The 22,325-nt window shown below is 47.5% G+C and overlaps 6 protein-coding genes across 6 annotated transcripts; 3 read left to right on the forward strand and 3 right to left on the reverse strand.

Moving 5' to 3' along the window:
- Positions 1 to 2,082: 2,082 nt before the first annotated feature.
- Positions 2,083 to 2,955, reverse strand: L3040_002821 (uncharacterized protein; the record flags this gene model as incomplete). The annotated part of the gene is made up of 1 exon (XM_007294788.2): positions 2,083 to 2,955. The coding sequence occupies one exon, from the start codon at positions 2,953 to 2,955 to the stop codon at positions 2,083 to 2,085; it is 873 nt and encodes a 290-aa protein (XP_007294850.2).
- Positions 2,956 to 5,017: 2,062 nt separating this feature from the next.
- On the reverse strand, positions 5,018 to 6,958 carry L3040_002822 (uncharacterized protein; the record flags this gene model as incomplete). Its single annotated transcript, XM_007294787.1, has 1 exon — positions 5,018 to 6,958. One exon carries the CDS (start codon positions 6,956 to 6,958, stop codon positions 5,018 to 5,020), a length of 1,941 nt encoding a protein of 646 aa, XP_007294849.1.
- A 3,432-nt stretch (positions 6,959 to 10,390) lies between these two features.
- L3040_002823 (uncharacterized protein) lies at positions 10,391 to 10,929 on the forward strand (the record flags this gene model as incomplete). Its single annotated transcript, XM_066155695.1, has 3 exons — positions 10,391 to 10,406; positions 10,473 to 10,703; positions 10,760 to 10,929. The coding sequence occupies 3 exons, from the start codon at positions 10,391 to 10,393 to the stop codon at positions 10,927 to 10,929; spliced, it is 417 nt and encodes a 138-aa protein (XP_066012669.1).
- Positions 10,930 to 14,338: 3,409 nt separating this feature from the next.
- On the reverse strand, positions 14,339 to 14,866 carry L3040_002824 (uncharacterized protein; the record flags this gene model as incomplete). The annotated part of the gene is made up of 1 exon (XM_007294785.1): positions 14,339 to 14,866. One exon carries the CDS (start codon positions 14,864 to 14,866, stop codon positions 14,339 to 14,341), a length of 528 nt encoding a protein of 175 aa, XP_007294847.1.
- A 2,767-nt stretch (positions 14,867 to 17,633) lies between these two features.
- On the forward strand, positions 17,634 to 17,994 carry L3040_002825 (uncharacterized protein; the record flags this gene model as incomplete). Its single annotated transcript, XM_066155696.1, has 2 exons — positions 17,634 to 17,773; positions 17,931 to 17,994. The coding sequence occupies 2 exons, from the start codon at positions 17,634 to 17,636 to the stop codon at positions 17,992 to 17,994; spliced, it is 204 nt and encodes a 67-aa protein (XP_066012670.1).
- Positions 17,995 to 18,060: 66 nt separating this feature from the next.
- On the forward strand, positions 18,061 to 18,556 carry L3040_002826 (uncharacterized protein; the record flags this gene model as incomplete). Its single annotated transcript, XM_066155697.1, has 4 exons — positions 18,061 to 18,127; positions 18,193 to 18,295; positions 18,399 to 18,441; positions 18,539 to 18,556. The coding sequence occupies 4 exons, from the start codon at positions 18,061 to 18,063 to the stop codon at positions 18,554 to 18,556; spliced, it is 231 nt and encodes a 76-aa protein (XP_066012671.1).
- Positions 18,557 to 22,325: the final 3,769 nt, after the last annotated feature.

Here is a 22,325-nt window from a genome sequence, read left to right on the forward strand (position 1 = left end):
TGCTTAATAGCAAGCTTGTTATCGATTAATAATACGATTTTAAATGTTTCGGAAAAAGATATGCTCGTAAATTAATTATTTATATAAATATTCTTTAGTTAATTATAATAATAATTGCTATAATATATAAGAATTTCTAATACATTCGAAAAATCCGCACTCGCTTCCGATCCGCAGTCGCTTATACCGACTAAGACTGAAAGGCTGAAAGGAGGCCCACCTAAGCGAGCCGACGATTAATATTCCAACAATAATGGCATACCTTCTGAGCCTCCACATACATTACTGGGATCGCTCCACTCCAGACGCGTTACGATCAGAAAATAACGAACAGATAGGTGTTGAAAAAAAAAAACTTCAAGACTCCAGAAAAAGTAAAGTCAAGCGACTAACTCTGCTAGATAAAGTTATATATATATAAGTGGCAATAATGCCAATAACCAACCACCTTATAACCAATCCAATCATTAAATATGCTACGCTATGCTACGCTATGCTATGCAACACTAACACACCAGAAAGACCTCAGCAGACAGACACATACACAAACACCTGACATGGATATATATTATTATATCGAGAAAGGAGGACTGAACTCGAATCTAATCCCCCCCCCTTCTTTCCTTCCCACCCCACCTGCTAGTTGTTGTTGTTGTTGTTGTATTTATTAACGTCGGGCGGGTATCCAAAACGCAATGCTTGGACCCTAGGGACCTCTCATAAGGTACGGCGACGTGCTAAGTAAAGGAATTATATACAAAGTACCTGTAAACCCCTTAAAAGCAATTCATAATGATGTGCGTCGAGTTTTTTTTCGACAACTGTCGAATACGTATAGCTTTACGGGCGGCCTCGATCCGTATAGTATAAACATCGTTCTCTTTCGTCGTAGAGCTAAAAAGGCTCGCGTTCGTAGCCTTTAGATAAAGCCGGTGTGTTTGCAAAACGCTCTTTCGAAAGCGCAATACCGTGTTTTCGATCAATCGAACTAAGCCCTTCTTATCTTATCTCTTATACACGTTCCTTTTCTATCGCAAATCCTCTTAGTCTTTTCAATCGGTATGCCCGTTAAGTATAGATCGTAATCGGCGTAGTATTCGAAAAGAAAGAAGAAGGAGGTTCGGAATCGCCGGTAAAAGAAAATCTCTTCGAAGAGACGTCGCATATCGATGATTCAATTTCGGCTCTCTAGACTTTTTATCTCTTTTTCTACCGCAAGAGAAAGAAAGAAAAAGAGCTGAAGGTTCGTAAGGGGCACCTCGTACAGGTAAAGAATCGTAGCCCCCCACCCCACCTGCTAGAGAAGATCAGAATCAAGAAAAAAAAAAAAAAAAAAAAAAAGGGGGGGGGGGGGGGAGGCCTTCAAAGGCCCTTTTGAATCGTAATTCTTGAATCGTAATTCTTGAGATCCGAAAGCTACGCCAAAGCCAAAGCGTGCGTGCGTGCGTCCGAGAGACGGCACCGATTATCGTCGTGGTCCGAATATATATATATATACCTTATATATACATACAAAAAAAATATATATATAAAATAAATAAAACAGAGACGAAGAGGTACTCTAGGTAGGTTTTTCTCAGAAAGGAAGCCAAGCCGCCTGGCTGGCTAGCTACTTTCCAATCCAACGACCGACCAACCGACAGACCGATGATGATAATGATGATTCAGATCTGAGTGCCAACCAAATCTCTGGATGCGGGCATGAAGACTATGTATGCTGTAAGTGATCACGCTGATCTAGGTGCCGGGAAGATACACAAGTCCACACATACACACACACACACACACACACAGAACACACAAATATACACAAATTCCAGCGCCAACGCAGGTCATTATCATAATTCGTCACACGTGTATGTACATGTATATAGAAACAGATAAGAGAAGAATCCTATTTCCTGGCCTCCAGGAAGTATAGCTCAAGCAAGATGCTCGCCAGTTTCGGTACAGCCGAGGAAGTCAGTCTGCAATAGTGGTTTCTGTCAGACGGTCAGCATTCTCTCCAGACACACTTATACGTTCTACACCACACAGGAACAGATCAAATAAACAAGCACGAGAGAAGATCACGAGGGGAACTCACACGCCCATCTGCAAAATCTTCAGGACCCCCCTCAGCGGCCCAGGTTCCTCCTTCACACCTGCGAAGCCGGCAAACTGCCCAATGCCATCATCCCACTTCATGTCCGTGTTCTCGCCTCCCCCCGTCTCCGTCTCCTTGTGAGTCCGCCCATCGATCAGGCTCTTGAGGTAGCCCCCGATACCCGCAGCCAGACCCAGGTTGCGGACGGCACGCACCAGCCCGACGCCCGCCACCACGGGGATGCAGGCCAGCATGCCGGCTGTGACGGGGTGGCGCTTGCACCACCGGACCCACGCGCGGACCCAGCTCACCAGCTTCGCCCGCAGGCGCGCCATCAGCCCGGGCCGCGGCAAAGGGCGAGACGCATTGTAGGGCGTGGGAAGCGGGTTAGTGGGCGAGTAGTAGAGGGGCCGTGGGGAGAGTCTGATGGTCTTGGGCGGGGAGAAAGATCGTCGTCTGGACGGGGTCTGTTGTTGTTGTTGCGGGCGAGGTTTCTGGGATGACGGAGAAGTGGGACGGGTGTAGTACTTGTTGCTGTTGCTGCTGCCCGTATGGTTGTAGTTGGGTTGGCTGCCCTGTTGTGGGTATTCCTGGGAGTCGGCAGCAGCACGGTATTGATCATAATCTTGCTTGAGCGAGTGGGATCTCTGGGGAGGCAGGTATTCGTACTCGGGATGTTGAGGTGCATCGCGGTCCCAGTGGTTGGGCGATGAGGGCCGAGGTCGATCTGCTGCCTCTAGGAAGTACGTTTCGTGTGCTGGGCGATCCTGGTAGCTCGAGCGCTGGGAAGACTTGTTGTGCTTGTCCATCGGGGGGGAGCTGGAGCGAGGCGGCGTGGGATAATCGATGTAGCGGGATGCGGATGCCATTGTATGTGTGCGAGTATGTCAAACTCAGTAAAGAGCTCGCAATTCGGCCAGTCAGTCAGTCAGTCAGTCAGTCAATCAGTAAGTCAGTCAGGCCATTCAAGAGAGTATTTTTTTGGAGGATGTTGGAGCGAGGGTGGGATGGAAGGACGTCTGTTTAAGAAGCCGTTGGTGGTTGGGTATGCAAGGTATAATATTAAGACATTTTCCCAGCAGATCAACGGGCGGTGAAGATGGGGCCTGTCCCTGTGGAAGTAAGATACCTAGATGTACAGAGCCGCCAAAATAAAATAATGGGGTCTCCGTGGCTGGAAAAACGGCGGTGTACGGTATATACCGGTATACTACTATACTAGATGGCCGCTTGGGAAAGAAGATCTCTCGTAGAAGATCCGACGACACGGATCTCGAGTGGTAGGAATGCAGATGCAGATTGATTGCTTCTCTTCAGCCCAGCCATCATCACCACCAGTACCAACACCAATAACAAAGACAGAAACCCAACCCGGAACAGAGCAGGACAGTGTAAATGTAGGTATATCTGTCTGGATACGCAAACTTCTTGTCATGTACCGTACTACGTATATTACGCAGGAACTCAGACTTCGGTTTCAAGGGTCAGTCCGGATGCCAGCCTGCCAGGCCGAACAAGACCGGGCCCGCCATCCTCCTGCTCCGAGAGCTTGTGTTATGAGTTATATCCACCTCCTCCCGGCTTGATTGATTAATTGCTGCTTTCCATACTATCCCTCCTCGCTCTTAACAACACAGAGAATCGATGGATTTCGGAGCTGAGTTAACGCAACTTGTTTAACAACTTTGCGATCTCCACTTTTCGTTAACTCACTTAAATCGCGCAAACGGATGTCGGAGACTGAGTTATCGTATTAAAAGTGGGACTTGACGTCGCAACTTGAAGGGCTCTTCCCTAAAGTGGGCGAAATAATTGTGTCCCGCATCGCTTAAAAAATAAATAAGGAATCAAATATGTGTTTTTAAATCAAAATATTAATTATATAACATATGTTATGTATTTGTATACTATTGGATCTTAATCAAGCCAGAAAAAAAAAATATCGCGTGTCTTTTGAATTAAATTAACAGAAGTTACTGATTAAAGCTGCAGCGAATCCGATTTACTTTTCTCAACCTTTTATTCAAGCTCTTTTCGCTTTTCAAGTATTACTTTTATTGAAAGTAATGATGATGAAATATCGGTTCGCTTATAAATTTCGTCGTGACTCGTTATCATTAAGTTAGATATAAGTTAATAGGTTTTATTAAATTCGAAAGCGTTTTTTCTTTACAACGGCTTAAAAATCGATCGGCGACAAGGCCTTTGCGAATTTGGCAAGCTCTTTTTCTCACACGTTTTTTAACGCAGCTTCCTCGTTTACAATTGCGCCTCTTCCTTTGCAATTGCGTTTCGAAGAGAAAAGAAAAGAATAAGATCACTTTGTATTTCCTCTATGATAAGCTGCTTTTCGCGGATGCGATAGCAAAAAGGAAAACGTTCAAGGCCATGCAAGAAAGAGTGGGAGTTGTCTCAGCTCACCAATCAGACCGTCCGAACAACTGGTGACGGGCCCCAAGATGTCCCGGGAAATTTTGGAAAAGAAGTAATTGAAAGCATGTACGGATTGCCAAATTTCACAATAATACTGATCAGATGATAAGAGATACGATCGACGTTTGCATGCTGCAAACGCTCTGGTCCTGCTGGAATCGGTAGTGCAGAGTTAGTGCTGTGTTCGGCGTTGTGAGAGATGGCAATATTGATATTGACGATATTCACAACCGGGTTCTAGGACTACATGGAGATTAGTGACGAAGGAAGAGGTTCAGTCATCACTTGGAAGTCAGGCGAGGGCTAACCCGAGACTTTTTTTTTTCCGAATCAGAGCCCAGGTAGATAGGCAGCACAGCATAGTTATGGAAGCTGATCGATCAACACAAGCATGATGGTATATATAGAATCAAGAAGCGGACCTTGTACTCCGAGCAGACTCAGGCCCCCGGAATAAAAACTATACAAGTACCAGAAGCAGAAGGTATACAGCCCCCGTTACCTCCTCACATAATAGCCATTCGCTGCAAAGGGGGTATTCCTGACTCCATCCGCCGGACACCTAACGCCGAGCTTATGAAATGGTAACTTTGAAATCTGCTTTTGCGCACCCATCCTGATGAAATCCGCACTGCTACTTCCCGCCCGAGGTGTGACTCGAGGAACAGCCTCTGGGTTCCACGCAGGCCGATCGAGAATATTTTCTGCGAGCAGTATATCGTTCATCTCTGCAAGCATAGCTACCTCGGCGGCTTCATCGTCTCTCGCTTGAAGGCCTCGTTGTATTGCATCTCGCTGCATTACATCGTCTAGACGAATCAACCCCATAATTCGGATCTCAATGACCCGCCGATCAGAGGCCGCTTCGTCGTAATCGCGAGTGAGGCGGACAATCACGTCTTTCTTGCCCGGGACAGTAGTCGTGGGCAGAGCCGATATAACTGCTGGAAACCAGGTCTCGTCCTCGATTCGAGAGGACTTCCTCATCATTGGCTGTTTCACAAACCGTGCCCATCCAAGAAAGTACCCAGACAGGTGCTGGCCAATGTTGATCGGGATCCCAGTCAATACCATGCCTGGCATATTGAACTGCTCGGTGCCGATTGTTGCCGGCTCGCTATTAGCCATGAACCGAAGGGGGTACGGTGCCTGCGGGCCCTCTTCGATTGAAGGATCCCCTGTGCCGAAGGCCCAAGACAGTCCATCCAGGCTAACATTCCGGCCATCTGCAACCTGAGTGCCCATGTGATCCGAGGACTTCACAGCACCGAGAGCTAGCGATGTTGCTTGTTGAGTGACCCAGAGTGGCATGAACTTTTGGGCTCGATTCTGTACAACAGCAGCCACTGGACCCACAACTCTTCCCGCTGTATTCCGCGCATATTTCCCAAACGCTATTGCCCCGAGTTCGAGTGGGAGTGTACTCAAACTTGCTCCCCGAATCATACCTGGGCTAGTTGAGGAGGAGATGATCCTAAAGACAGGACTCGGGCAGAGAGTTTTATGCTTGTTGCCTAAGCAAAGCACGAATTGGAAGTACCCATCTTCGGCCTCCTCAGGGATTCTTACTATCGCCGTCTCTCGAAGGGTGTGGTACTGTTGCCTGCTGCTGTTCGCCTTCTTTCGAAAATGAGCTATATCGCGCTGCCAGGCTCGTTCATCGCTTGGTTTCAATTGTTCGCTTCCAACATTCAGCGACGGAGTGACATTGATCCAGTTCCCGTTCATTCCCATAAAAGCTCGAGCTCTCATTCCCGTCTTGCCGCTCCACCCTCTGCTCTGTAGCCATATTGTGCGTTCCGGGGGTAACGGGTCATCTGCGAATATGGATATGGCCAGCGTTGTCTCTGCACCTTGATAGAAAACCAAGCCATGGCTGTGTCGCAGGATTGAGAAGTGTTTCGTGCTTTCGACCGGATGCGTTATGAGACCACCCGCGAAATGGCGAGCTTCCCGGAAAGCGTCTTGGACGTAAGACAAGGCTGGCAACGGCAGTATCTTGGGGCTCGGGTTGAGAGAAACGTTGCTGGTAGCATGCCGGAGAGGGGCCGGGGCGTAGAGACTGTCTGAAGAGCAAGGCTTGCCGCTGGCAGGCTCTGCATATGAAGAGCTGCGGCATAGTTGCGCGTCAGCGCCATTTTCGCTTCTGCTTCCACTTCCACTTCCATACACGGCAGCGTTCAATGATACGTCACGGCGGGGTGAAGAGATGTTGACGGGCAATGGATGGGTCTGCAGGCCCGACTGCTTCAACTTTTCGAACTCTTCAAAGAAGACCGGCGGCGCAGCGTCGTCGTTCCTCGAGGGCGCCGTCTTGGGCCTTTCAGTATGGACTGGCTGTACTGGCTTTCGTGGCACCCGGAAATTCACCACGGTGTTGCTGGGGGGTTGGCTCGAATCGACCTCGCGATAGGGAGGAGGTGGTGCGGACCATTCCATGTTCACCCTGCTCTCTGGAGGTCTCTATCGATATAGACCTCGACCTCTGGAAAAAGTCGGAGGATGAGCAATTTCGGATGCCATTGCGAACGATGGCATCGCATGGGATGGGGCCTGGAAGTGTGGTTCAGAGTTCGAAGTCTGTGAGGTCTTGGATGTCACAGCTTTATACCTTAACTTCAGACTCGTGCACGGACGGATCTTATATTTAATCCAACGTCTCTTTCGGGGATCTTTACACAAATTAAATCTCTTTCATTTCACTTCAAATTATTTCGAAGAAAAATGCGCTCATACAAGATTATATTCTGTTCGAGGTCTGTTTACGATTCCGACCACGATGACCCGTACATAGAAGTCGGTCAGGCATCCCAAGTCACCTGCTGCTACTATGTCATTACTCAGAGCCATTGCCACCTGGACAATCATAGATTTCATATATCAGCTTTAATGTATGAGCATAGTTCCCATTCAGTGGTAGGCATGTGTCGTGGGAATCGATATTCGTAGACTGAAGAGCGGAGGGGATTCGCAGTATCCATAGCAGTATGATGATCTCTGGACATATAAGTCAAGCAGTATACGAAACCACCATCGATACACTCACTACCTGGCGCGAATGTCAATTAAACGCGACGAGCCGCATCATATAGCCGATCACTGGCGGCTCTGTTTCCCTACATACGATTCGATCAGTCTCGGTCAGGGTCTATGAGCTACTACATATCTTCCCCGCTGCTCGTAAGTCTCCAAACGACTTTTCGAATTTCGAAAGGTTGCATCGGACCATCGGTAACGTATATTTCAAACCCTGTCGACCGTTCGGCTCGTAATGGATTGCCGAGAATGGCGAAGCACAATGCTAACATTTGAATAGCTGCCAGCATTGGTGCTGATATTTATTTCCAAGGTATGGGATGGCTGAGCGGGAGTGCAGCGCTTACTGAGATGGTGACAACTACCGCTACTTCAGTTCCAGCTTGCAAACCGACGATCCTTATGCCTTCTTCTCTCAGCTGGTAAGCCGGTGTCTCTTTCCTGGTCGCAAGCCCAGCACCAACTCCCAGCGTCGGCCCTGCTCTTAGCACCTGACCAGTAGAGCCAACTACTGCCCTGATTTAATCTTTTTTACCCACGTCTGTAGCGGTAGTGATCCAGTCTATAGCGAGTACCCACCTACTCATTCTGTCGGTGGGGCTTCCTCGACCCTGTTATGGACAAAAGGTTCATATAGCTCGGACATGTTTGCTTTGTCGTGCAATTGGTGAGTCTGGAGCTATAAGCGCAGCGTATATTTGCTTATTTTTACATAAAATAGAATAGACGACGATTAATAGTGTTGATGGGAATGAAACCATATTTTCATATGGTCTGTTCGATCGTGAATCTCTAGGCTTTGGCCAATTCCAAAGTGATCTTGCAGTTTCTTCTGAATGAACACTATGCCGCCCGACTTCCCAAACCAGGCCCAGCTTTATACTGGATGCTAAAGCCCTTAAGCAGGAAATTCATTCGTGGCCGAGTTTGATGTAACACGAGCGTCGTTCCTAGCTTCATTCTCATTGGCCGCCCTCGTAGCCGAGTTCAGTGAAGGGGCATGTCAACAAACCTTTCCAGCATTTTTGACTTAATGGTCTTCCATTTCGGTATTAGCCGCAATCCACGGCTCTAAATCTACTCGTGTGAATTGCTGTTATGTATTATTACTATAATAAATTATAATAGGTGCAGTAGAATCAATAAATATCGACGTTGATCGTGTCGGTCACAACTTTCCAACACAGTTGCGATATACGAGAGCGTATATTACTTCCAACAATAGTAAGATAACATAGTAACTCATCTTGGGCCCTTGGAGAAAGTGACAGTTCCTGCCAATGACATAGGACAAGTTTGTACTATGTCGTTCTGTGAAATTCTCATAGCCCAAGCCAAAGTCGCTAACACATATGATGACTACATTTTCCGTTTGAACGTGAATCGGTTTCCAAATGTGAACAGTGAACAAGCAATGAAGTGGCACAAACCTACTTAATTCCCTCACTCGCCTTGAATTCCTAACTTCAGCCTCACATCATACCATTCTCATCCTCTCCTCCTTCCTCACATACCAAGGTCGGAACAGCCAGATCATCACCAAGCTCAAATCGCGCAAGCGGATCACTATATCAAGACAGTCTATTTCCTAATAAAACAAAGCATCCCACTCCAATCCTATAATCCAAATCCTCAATCTCAAATCTTCCCAAAAGAGCGCACCACACCAGACGTGACATATCGTGGCCTCACGGCCCTCAAAATCTCGCCGGCCAACCGACTCCCCCAGCTCTAGCCGAGGCGTCGCCGTCGCTACCTCACCGTCGCCCAAACGATTCCCCGATCCGCGCACACCCCCGCAAAACAATTTTTACCATCTACATATAACCATCCCGCACCCCTCCCGTCACCCATTGGGAGACAGCTACACACAGAAAGTTGGCTCGAGTAAACATCCTTAGATCGCAATTCCCAGCCTCGGCTGCTTATTGGGTTCCAAATAATTCCCAGGCCGTTGGCGCTTATTGGGTTGGTCGACGGGCTTCACACGCGGGCCTCTTTCCCCTCAGTGCTGTCTAATATTTTTTTTTGTCTCTTTTTCTTTTTCTTTTCACTGTTTTTGAAGTCCCTGGGGTAGGCTGGGAATTTTCACGTTGTTGAAATGTTTTTTGGATGTTTTTTCTCTTGGGGCATTCTTTTTGGGTTGGCCAGGTGTCGCGGTAGGAGGTGTTTGGTAAATATTTTTAAGCGAGCCGCGTCTAAGGTGAGCCCGCGAGGTTTTTCAGGACCGCGTATCAGGCATAGCTTTGATCGAGTTTATTCGGGGGGCCAGATTAAAATTCTGCATATGATAATATAATTTACAATGGGATATGTGCAGCCAGGCCCTCGTATCTTCTGCCTCCCCGGTCTTGATCTGTAGGACCCACTTTCCTCCAAAGTAAACAAGATATGCTACGGTAAGTTCAAAGTCAACGAAGAAGCCTGGGACAGTCAAATTAAGCCTCAAATTAAATACAAGCTTATATGGCCTTAATAATCCTAGCACGGTCGGTGTTCGATCGTTGCGTGTGTACCCGGTTCCGAAGTGACCCCCGAAAGTAAACAAAGCTAATCATATATGCAATGAGAAGTATTCAAACGCACAAGGCTCGAGTCAGCCTTGTGTATCTTTTGAGGTCAGCGGCCTCTCTGCGACATGCAACAAAAAGCCTGGTCACCCTTCGTAGATCTCAGCCTGGCGGGTTAACTACTTTCCGGGTGTACTAGCGTAGTAGCATCGTATATATCTCGCTCCCTCGCCCCCCCCCCTCGCCCCCGTAGTTCTTCTTCATCACAACACTGGACCTACATCAACCCTGCAACAACATCTCACATCGAGATCAAAAGAAAAATATGAGTTCCAGTACTGGTGCGTCACATCTTCCCTCAATTTCCGTATGGTTCGCGCGCGCGGTACTGATCCTTCAACAACTAGACAACACGGCGGACCGCCCTGAGGACCAGGACGAGGAGATGGCCTCCGAATCAGACACCGACCCATCCGGATCTGCGACAGCGGACAGCAAGAGCAAGTTCATTTTCGATCAGGTCGTCAAGGATATCTTGAAGGAGAACCCGGGAAGCGAGGGGGTGCTGGCGATTGGGGAGGAGGCTTTGAAGACCCTCGAGGAAGCTGCGGAGGATTTCTTGGTGGAGGAGTTCGAGGGTGGGCTCGAGACTTCTTTTCTCCCTGGAAGAAACTTGGGTACTGACGTGGGATAGCGGCGGGTAGCGTTGCTGCGAAGGATAATCAGCGCGTGACGGTTAGTGAGAAGGACATGCGAGCTGCGCGAGAGTTGAGAGAGAACGTTCAGGCTGGAGAGGGACCGAGCAAGCATGGCGACGGGAATGGCGCACAAGTATCGGCGAAGGGTGAGGGTGGGCTTGCTTGAGTCACGTACTGGGTGTAAGAGCTCTGGTTACGCTCATGGTCGTACCTTGGAGGTACAAGCTGCTCTAGACCAAGGAGATGTGAGGATCGGGCATTCGAGTCAATCATTATTTCTTCTAAGGCAATACCAATGATTTCAAACACTGCTCGTTCATGCGTTCCGACTATATTTTCCAATGCCTATTATCATGCAGAGCAATGTAAAAATGGAAAGTCGAGATATGGAACTATTTCAATCCACTTGAGCTATTCCCAATCTCGAAATCAACACCAACATTGCCACTGCCACTGCCTGCTAACTTACACCAATCTATCACCCCGAGAAACGCATATTCCGCTAATAACAGAAGGTGTGTAGCTCCTTAAATCCCAGCACACTTAGCACGTATTAACACCGAAAGGCAAGTAAGTCAGATAGACAAATCACCAAAACCAAAACCAGCACCAGCACCGGCACCGGCATCAGCACCGGCACCAGCACATCCTCAGCCGGCCCGACCTCAAAGCCCAAGAAAGCCACGTACAAAGCCATCAGCAGCAACTCCAAGCCGAGTCAGAAACCGAAGACCTCCCCTGAAAAATAGTGAGTAGACGCCCAGCCTATCCAAGAACAGCTTTGCCAACTTCAAGAGTATTCTACTTTGCTTTGGATTTTCCACTATAAGCACACGAGACTCACAGCCGCCGCAAGCAGCTCATGCTACCCCCCCCCCCCCCCAGGCCTTCACAATCCTACCGAACGACCAAGCGCTAGCGAGAGCTGCTGAGCGCGAATCAAAGGAGACTACGACTACTAACTTCTACGTCCAAGAAATATATAAAGAAACCCGTAAGGGATGTAGCTGGTCCATTAACATTATCCGGCGAGGAGAAAGGGGGAAAGAAGGCTGCATTAGTTAGATAGCTCGAAGGCAAAATAAGAACTCATTCATTCGTTCATTCATTTCACACATAATAAAATGCCAGCCAGCCAGCCAGCCAAACCCCAGAAGTAGCGCGGCCGCGGCTGACAAACAGAGCGTACTCTTTGCATCTATCCATCTCGCCAGCGCGAAAACCACATCTCAGCAACTCACAAATTACAATCGACAAGTCGTAAGAAGGTCCAGCAAGAGAAAAGGATACCGATCTCTACCAAGCTTCAAAGGGCCTGCGAACAGGTTAACGTTGAAGAGACAGAGAAGAGGGACAGACAGATGCACGGTTAGAGACAGACAAACAGACAGCTCTTAGATACAAGCACTCACGCACGAAACCACCCATTCACCCGCCCGCCTACTTCTCAATACAACCAGATCAAAACCAACCTTCTATTTCATCTAGCTATCAAGATCTAATCTAATTAAATCAAATCAGTTTTAAACAAGTCGCCGTCGTCCGGACCAGGGATACGATTTCTTCTTTCTTCTGTCTCCTTTCGCAATTAGCCTTGTTTCAAATACCAATACCAAGCTATCCGATACCACATGTATATTTACACCGCTGAATTAGGCATCAGGACGAATAGGAGTATCTCCCGTCGCTGATTAGATTTCAAACAAGCACAAGCACAAGCACAAGCACAACAAGCACAGCAAAAACAGAACAGGAAGGTACTCTGGGAAAGCAGACCTGCAATGCACACTGCCGTTTCCAGTTTCTAGTATCATAACCCATAACCCTAACCCGCATAACACACCCCCTACGTAAAGCAAGCCCGTTAAGGCGCTCTACCAACAGCGTTACACCTATCAAGTAAGTCGACGTAAAATAGCAAGCAGCCTACCTAATCCCCAAGCGAGCTCAGAAGTGCACCTACCACAGTAACGTACACTTACATCTGCAACTGCGTGTAAGCAGTCTATAGAAACTCCATCACATGAGATCTAATCCCGCTTTATACCATTGTTAAAAAGATTCTTGCCGCCCTTTACCCCCCCGCACCTTTTAACTAACCAAATTCCAATTACCCAGTCGTCCTATCCGCTTAAAAAAAAACCTCAAATGCATTTCTACTTACTTACTTACTTCCTTCCTACTAACCTGAAGCCACATCCCCCCCTGTCTCTAAGTACTGTAAGTATTGCAATACCGGTACGGCACAAAGCTCCGCAAGCTCGCTTTGCTTACCTACCTACAGTACGTACCACGCACGCAGCGGCTACCATCTCCCATCGCCCATCGCCCATCGCCCATCGCACAGCAGCACCGCTTGCCCAACAGCCCTTCCGCTCTAACGCCAGGATCCCGCTGCCATCTCCATACCTACCTACCTACCTACCACCTACCTACCACTCGTATATCAAGCCAGCCAGCGATGCCAATATTGATTGATGATCATCGCCGCCGGCCCCGACGAAGCAAATACCTATCGCAGCGACTGTAATCCTGCTGACCAACCACCACACAGCCACCAGGTACCGCACCGGGAGATGATATGATTACCTAGGTAGCTCTAGCTCTAGCTCTAGCTCTAGCTCTAGCTCCAGCGCAATTCCGCACATGAGATGGCCTACGGTACCGGGTACCGGTACAGAGATTCATATGATTATTATTGGAAGCCGGACTGTGACACCAAGCTTTTCGGGGCGTGTGACGTTGCATCTCTCATACAGTAGCGGGGAGCCGTGGGTCGGAGGAATCCTTTTTCGGACGTGACTGGGGCGTCCGTCTTGTGAGAAGAAATCTGGGCTCGGGAAAGGAGACCTGATATCGGAGGAGAGGGTTTGCGATGCCGTGCCGGTGGATCAAAGGAGGGGGGGGGGTTTCTTACCGGGACTAACAGAGGTAGGCTTGGGTAGATCGAGATTGCTATCCGCGCAGCTGACATGGCGGTTTTCGGTTAGGAAAACTTTCCTACCTACACTGCACACACGAAACTGGCTTGGATGACGACAGCAGGTGATCGATCGGGCCAAATCAGCTATCGGAGCAGATGTGGCTCTTAACTACTGGTATTGTGCAGAAGCAGACCCTGCAAAATGCACACTGCAGCTTCTACTTAGCATCATAACTCCGATCCCGCACGACAGAAGGGGCAAAGGCAAGCACATCCAGAAAAAAGTCACGGAAAGACAACTTTTATTTTGATTTCTTCTATTTAAACCAAGGATCAAGGAAGTCTATATGTCTAGAGAAACGTCTACCGACGAAGCCCCCCCAAAAGAAAGAACGCCTCCGAGTCCCCCAACCCATCTATCCCAAGCCGTACGAGAGGAAGGAGAAGACCAGCGCCACGTTTCCAGTGCTTCCAGTGCATCTTAAATCGTTGAAAATCGCAGCACGCAAGCGGCGCAGACGTCATGTCATCGAACTCAGATGGCACCCGGGCAGGCCGGCAGGCACCTTTTCCATTTTTCCTCCTCCTCCTCCTCCCCCTCCTCCCCGTCCTCCTTCCCCACCAGTGGAAGGAACACGTGGGAGAGTATTACTCAGTGGGAGACCCGGCCGCGGGAAAAGCCCCGCTTCCGCTCATCATCGACGTTGCCGATGAGGCAGACAAGCGCCGACTCGGGGGTACTCAAGGTACGCACATCATCCCACTTGTTGTACGCGTTATCGCACGGGAATGTCTGGCAGCCCGAGAGCGGCGTGGGCGAGAGGAGGGGGAAGAGCATCTTGACGCCCTCGTCGTCTTCCGGGTTGACGATGGCCGAGACGTCAAAGTACGTCTGGCCGGCGAAGCCGTCGAAGCGCACCTCGCCGAGCATGCCCGGCACGTTGTCCTCGTCCTCGGACACCGAGTAGAAGTTGCCGACCCAGGCCTCGGGGAAGTCCTGCTCGACGGTCTCGAGGCCGGCGATCTCGAGCTCGTCGATCTCCTCGCCGCCTTCGTTGGGGGTGAAGTAGATGGTGCGATCGGTGTCGTCCTGGTTGACGAAGTGGATGGTACCGGCGGAGATGAGGTTGGTGAGGAGGCCGGTGAGAGCCAGGAGGACGTAAGGGACGTTGAGTTGCATCTTGACGTCGGACCGAAGGTGATCGGACGGAAGGTGGAGAGAAGGTGGAAGGAAGGTAGTTGTGATAGAGGGTTGGTTCTACCAAGTTGGTCGATCGGACAAGCTGGCGAGCGCTTGAGTCTCGGATCGATGATGGATTGGAAGGCGTCGTCGAGGCTCTTGCAGTGTTGAGACGAGGCGTTCTGGTGCGGAACAGGATTATGATCACAGGTCAGCGAGTGTTGTGGGGTGTGTGATTGAAAGAGTGCGGAACGTCTGTGGTTGCGTTGCAAGAGTGTCGACGAGCCTGAATGATTGTAGATGGAGAAGTGAAGAGAAGACGAAGGGGGGGGGGGGGGATGGGCTGTTAAATAGATATCTGAGGCCAGCCAGGGACGGGTTCAAGCTTTCCCTCTGCCCTCTGCCCTCTGCCTTCTACCTTCTGTTTTCTTCGACCTGTTGCATGCCAGCAAATGGCAAGCGCGAGAAGGCATGGATGAATGCCATCACAGAATCCAGAACGTCCAAGGTCCGTTCTAGGCATGTCTCCCCAGCTCCACTATGACCATGACATTGTTCTCCGGCTGGCTCTGGAAACCCGAGTTGTGCAGCGCCAGTGGAGGCAAGCCACGTAAGGTTGATGCAGCCCTACACATCCTCAGGGGTCCATTCGGCTCGGTTCCTGATTGTCGACTTCTTTTTTTATTTTGGTTTTTTTTATCTGCGTCACGACGAGCGGGATGGTAGTCGCGACCGGGCCCTGATTGGCCGGCCAGGACGGTTGGTACCTGAGAGGTCTCAGCGCGCGCCGTCAGTGCAGAGCTTCTATGATTCTTTAGCGGGGAAGGTTCACTGACTGACTGACTGACTGACTGACTGACTGACTGACTGACTGACTCTGTCGAGATCGGCAGAGGCTCGAGCCAGCAGCCAGACTGGGACTTGGGAGCGGGAGATGTTCCCGGAGAGTCAAAGTACGCTGATGTTCCGCAGCGTCCAAGGACGCTGCTAAGGTCAAGTGCGCAATGCACGAAGAGACCAGACCAGACCGGACGAAATGCACGCAATCGGATCGACGAGGGGAAGGGAGAAAGTCAACCACCAATTGTGCGGACCGAGATATAGATAGGTCATCAGCAGGAGAGCCGAGAGTGTGTTTTTTTTGGTTACTAGCTAAGCGAAGCATCTTAGGTACGTAAAGAAAATGAATGGCCAGCCCGGTGGAAATTCTTCGGGTCCACACAGCACACCTCCTTCCTCGCTATGATTCGGCTGCGCATGCATGCGATGCGCGAGAGAAAATTCAGATGCGTGGAAATGCATGGAAATGCAGGGGAAAGTGCAGTCGGAAGCTGCTTTGCCAGTGTGAAGCGGGAAGTATCAGGTGTCAAGCCGAGTCTGAAGTGAGAAGCGTAAAGTGTCAAGTGTCAGGCGTCAAGTCTGATCTGAAATATCACGTCTGAAGTCCGCAATGTGACATCTGAAGTCTGACTTCGGAAATCTGACGTCTGACGTCTGAAAATCCGAAATCTGAAAGCAGAACGGCCGTGCCAATGCGTCTGTTCGTGTGTCTAAGCATCATCTGCCGAGGAGGCGGTTCTACTGTAGTTCGTCCCACCATTTTCTTCCCGACGGGCCGCCAGGAACAGGAACAGGCACAGGAACAGGAACAGGAACAGGGACCCGGACCGGGATCGGCGCCGAGCTGATCGGTCGAAAGTCCCTTATTTCCCTTATTCGTAGCCCCCCACCTTCTCGGCTTCACTTGACCACTTGGTCGGCTGGCCGGGGCTGGCCTGGGCTGGACTGGATTCGGCAGTTCTGCCGTAGCTCGTTAGCTAAGCAAGCAAGCGATGATGCGCCATTTTTCACAAAGGGAAAAATATTGCTTGCACCCGACTATTGAATACATCGAACTACATTAGATAATTTAGGGGATAGAATGATCAACGTAATTTTACGTATTTTCAGCAACAGGAGGGGTGAGGGACGTGAGTTGGAAGAATCGAGGTCACGTGCTAGATGAAAGCGGGCCTGGCCGGTATGGCACGTGAATTGGAGTGGATCTATCCGGCCTGAGGCCTGCGGCTCGACCAATTGTTGATTATATAATATTTGTTGAGGAAAGATTCCATGTCACACGCAGGTCTTGGTATTCATGGCCTGCACCATTTTGACACTGTACGGAGGGAAAGAAGGTACGAAGTACTACGTAGGTACAGGCCTCACATCTTCTCTGACCGCCTTCGATAGGTCTACATAGCATAGCGGGCAGTACTTTCTGCCCGTGAGTCTGGTGAGATAGGTGTACCCAGCCTAGGGCGGTCAGACAAGAGGGGAGGGCCGGTAACCTCCGTACTCGGCACGTACAGCTACCACTCAACTACATTCCATCCCACGGAGCATCATAGTTTCCCCCCATATACGGATGCATACCCCCACCATCCCCGGTCGGTTCCGTGTGGAGGAGAATATGATGATGATCATGATGATGATAGTGATCCAAGGTGCAAGGTGGGAGGACGGACGTGCTGTGCAGTACTGAACTATCGAGCAAAGCAATCACCTGTATGGCATAAAGGGCTCTTGATGATGATCACGATAATGGTCATGATCATGATTATGATCTTGGTCGTACTTCGTAATCATAACCATTGCCCAAATGACCTGAGGAGCAGACTGATTGCACTTTCCGTCCGGGCCCTGAGGGTCAATATCAAACGGAGAAACGCTCGATGCTACTTAGAGATGTACGCTCCTCCCCCTCCCTCCGCAACCCCCTACTTGCATGAAAAGGACGGCGAAAATTACCATCTCCATCTCCATCTCCGACAATATAACCGAGTCGTGTATTCGAGTCGCAGAAGCCCCCCGTGGAATACCAGATGGAAGTCTACAGACGTATGAGATTCCAGCACTTCAGCTCAAGTCAGTAATAACCCCTGCCTTTGCACCCGCAGACTCGTCTCCGACTCTCCATACTCCCAAATATACTGGATCTGTGCGTACGGCATCTTGTGGTCGTTCTCAAAGTCATTGCCGATCCATCTATAGCTGCTGACTTATACCTCATCCGCTTCAACAGGACATTTTGTGCCGCCGTGCAGGAGCCCAGATACCTCTTCCGAAGCAGCATGCCTTACGCTTGAATCGTCATGGAAGTGGCAGAGCAGACCTTCCACGCACCATCTTCTGCATCGATAACACTTCGCTTAATGTCGGAATTATCTTCGAGATACACCTGGTCTAGCTCGATTTCCCAGATTAGCTGTAGCCTGCTGGGTAAGTTGAACACGCTGCCGGCTCCTCCTGTGTACAGATTTACGATCCTCAATCCTGTGAGACAGAAACATCCTCGCGCTTGGCTTCGGAATCATCTCCTCGAACTAAACCCAGCACGTGTCTTCATCGCCTCCTAGGCTTTCACGGAAGTGTGAAAGTTCACACGCTGTCTGTCCCTCCTCAACCTCGCAAACGAGTTCGTGAGCAAGCCATTGCGGAAACACCCACATATCTTGGCCTTCACTGTCTGCACATCGAGAGCAAGTTTCAGACGAAGGAAGAGGGAGAATCTCGAAGAGCATCTAGATTCGTCTGTAAGTACTCTAGGTTCGGCGAGTAGAATAGCTAGTCGCAGTTCCCCGTCATTTCGCAGCGGACACTCATAGAATAACAAACTCTTCAATCTGGTAGGCGCAAGCAGCTCGGTGACAGCAACAACCTCCCTCGGACGGATGCGCCCTTGGCACCTGCCCTCTTGCGTTCCGGCGGCGATGACGCGGGATTCGCATATATATATATACGTACATATATACATGCATACATATATATATATACACATCGTAACCTATCGAGTCCTTCGTTTAACATGCAGACACGCTCCTCCATCTCCATCCTCGACACCGTGCGCCTCCTGCTCGTAGGATTGATTCCCTGAGGTATTCCAGGCCTGTCCCATGCCAGCTCGAGGTTGAAAGGACGCCGCATCTCGGGCGCGAGGCTGTCCGCTCTGCTGATGGAGGGCAGATATCGCCTCAGGCTCGCAGTCGCAGTCGTAGTCTGGGAAAGGGGATTCGGCGGCAGGTTTTCACATCGAAAAGGTCTGGTGTGGATATCATGGATACGTACAGTACATAAAGAAGAATGGTGCACAAGCAGACTCTGTCATGCGTATTGCCGTTTCTGGTCTTGTTACCCTGCCGTATACCGCACGATGTTAAGGGGTAGTAAGCGAAGGAGGGGGAGAGGGGGAGAGGGAGGTTCGTAGCGTGCGTATGTACGTTGGTGTATATTCTGATAGTGTTAGTGATAACGATAGTGTGATGTGATGTGATGTGATGTGATGTGATGTGATGTGATGTGATGCTTTACCCAAGGAGGGATATCCACCCGTTCGTTCTGTGTAGAGAGCTGTGCACGCGAACTAGCAGCGTGATAATACCGGTAGACAGGATGAAATGAGCGTGAGAAAAGAACAAAAAAAAAAAAAGAAAGAAAGAAAGAGAAACAAAAAAGAGCTGGATCTTTACTCTAGTATACATCTAACCCGTACGCCATCCGTCCTTGACGCTGTAACATCTTCAAGATAACATCGTAAAGATCGCGCCGCTCGCACTCACTCTCCTTCATCTCATCGCATCCCATCCCCTCACCACCGGTCCGGTCTACACAGCAGCAGCAGCAGCAATCGCGAACCAAGCTCTAGCTAGCTAGAACACGTGCGCGTACACGCCTCCACAAGGTACCGGTAGTAACCAAGTAAGGGAGGGACTCATCCCCTCTCGCTCCTCCTCCCTCGCACCACCATCAAACCAATCTCCAATCTCCCCCTCCCTCGAGCGAGGACCGGTATCCAACTTTCAATCAAGCCAGACCTCCAGAGCTCTTATTAAGCGCGGCTTATAATATCTTAATTATTTAATACGAAATTTTCAATTTACTTATAACGACTTGATTTTTATTGCATTCGATTCTTAAGATACGGTTTCCTTAAGAATCCGCTAAAACCAAATCAATAGCTCGTTGCGCTCGCCGTATAGCTCGAGAAATGGTTTTCGTTACTTTATTTCGGTCTTCCGCGAATAATAATAATATTAATAACGCCGATTATATACAGCCTTAAGACGCTATATCGCCGTCCAACCTTACTTAGCATTCTAAAAAGAGAAAAAGGAACGCTGCTATTAATTTGCAGCCTTTTCTTTTCGTATTAAGACGAAAAGCATCGATTATTAATACGGCGACGAAAGCTATCGAAAGCTATTTCGACGATATCGACCGCGCGGCTGCTATTAAACGACGAGTTTAATAGCAATACGCTTTCGCTTCGGATTAGATTATAAACGATTAATTTAACTTCGAATCTCGATATTATACGCAAGAGTTTTTTAAAAGTCTTTTTACGTTTATACGTACTTATTTATACGCAATCATCGAAGCAGCTATTTCTTTTCTTCTTTCGACCGCTTTTTATAGCAGCGAGCAAACGGCTTTTTTTAAATCTATTTTATAAGTAGATTCCGCGAAGCTTTCGAAAACTTTAAAAAACTTAAAAGCTATTGCTTAATTAGCAATCGCTAAGCTATCTCGATCTTTTTCCGTTATAAAAATAAGATTTGCAAAGACTCGCAAGCTTACGAGCTTTTAAGCTACTCGCAAGTCTTTTAGCGAACAACTTAAAATACGTTAAAATAAGCGAGTCTTAATTTAAATACTTTTCGCCGCACTTTTAGCTCGTCTCGATAGCTACGCCGCTCGTAAAGCTATTGCTAATAAATTAAACGGCGTCGATATAATTATTATCTTTCGTTTTAAAGCTACTCGTATTAATTAAGCATTTATTTCGATTAACTTTAAAGCGAAAGATCTTTTTATTATAAATAAAGCTAAAAAAGTATATTAAAAAGTTTTTAAAGCTACGAAAGCGATTATCTCGGTTAAATAATATACGTATGCTATTTAAAAGGTTTTTGCCGAAATTAAAAGCTTTTTCGACGAGATTTTTAAAATAGCGAAGCATATCGACGAAAAGATTTTAATTTAAATTAAAAAAGCTTCGATAAGCGTTCGTATCTTTTAATACGAAGCCGATTCGGCGACCGGCTTAACTTATTAAATAATCTTTTTTTTAAAAAAAGTACGCAGCTTTAAATTATTCGATTGCAGCAGCTATTTTCGATTAATCGATAAAAAGCAATTTATTAAAAAGCACGACTTTAGCTATTTTAGTTAATATAACTCGATTAAATGCATTCGGCACGTACGCTGCTTTTATTACGGCGAGCGAAAAGATTAATACGACGGGCTCGACGGCAAAAATTGCACGGCACTTTTTCGTTATGCAAATTGCTACGGCTCGTATAAAGCTAATTATAAAAACTGCTTTGCGGCTTTTAAGCGAATCAACGGCAAGATAATCACTTTTATTAAAAAAAAACTAAGCGCCGTCCGATAATTAAAAGCTTAAGCTTACGTTATTGCTATTGCTTTTATAACGGAAAAAAACGATTCGACTTCGATTTCTTAATTAAAAACTTTTGCTACCGATATTAACGCGGCTTTCTTTCGAAAAAGACGCGCTTTTGCGATGCAAAAGCACGAGCGAGCGATTTCTTTTTAAGCCGTTTTTTTATAATTCTTTTTTTAATCTTTTACGTAAGCTACGAAACCTTTACGTAATACGGCTACGCGTAAAAACCTTAACGAAAAGACTTTAATAGATAGCGCTTTTTTTATTATAAACAAAAAAAAAATACGCTAATAGCGATATCGGATTATTACGTAAATAATATTATTAGCTTATCTTTTTCATTTATAAAAGGCTTAAGTATTATTGCTAGCTAAGATGCTTAAAACAATTTTATATATTAAGCACGCCGATATAGCACCGCGGCACTCGCCGCAATCGATAGCTTTTTAAAGAAATCTAAGTCTATTAAGCGAACGTAAGTAAAAAGCAGCTATATTATATTGCTTTATTCCACTTTTGCTATTCGGCAAATATTAATGTTATTTATATTTAAAAGCCGTATACGCATTCGAGTATTAAAATTTAAAATTATTCGTTTTATAATTGCTATGCTTTAATAGAATCGTAAGATAATTAAAACGATACTTAATACTTTGTTAAGCGATTATAAATAATAATCTACGTACGCAAAAGCGTAAGTCTTTGCATTTAATAACGCCGTTTTATTCGTAATAAAATTTTTTTATAAATCGATATAAACGGCTTCGCTATTTTAAACGTTTATCAGCAATCTTTAATAGACTCGATTATAAATTATATTATTTACTTCGTTTCTTTTTTTAAGTGCTTAATTAAAAAGGATTTTAATATATAGCACGATATATTTGAATTAAAAGTTAAGCTTAAAAGCCGAAAAAGAAACTTTGCGGCTTAATTCAATGCTAATAAAATAAATTATATTAAACTTTCGAGCGACTTTATTTATAAAGCTAATTACGTTTTAAACTTAAC

Source organism: Drepanopeziza brunnea, assembly GCF_022702325.1.
Source record: "Drepanopeziza brunnea f. sp. 'multigermtubi' strain 214-2 chromosome Unknown ctg3, whole genome shotgun sequence".
Taxonomy (NCBI): Eukaryota; Fungi; Ascomycota; class Leotiomycetes; order Helotiales; family Drepanopezizaceae; genus Drepanopeziza; species Drepanopeziza brunnea.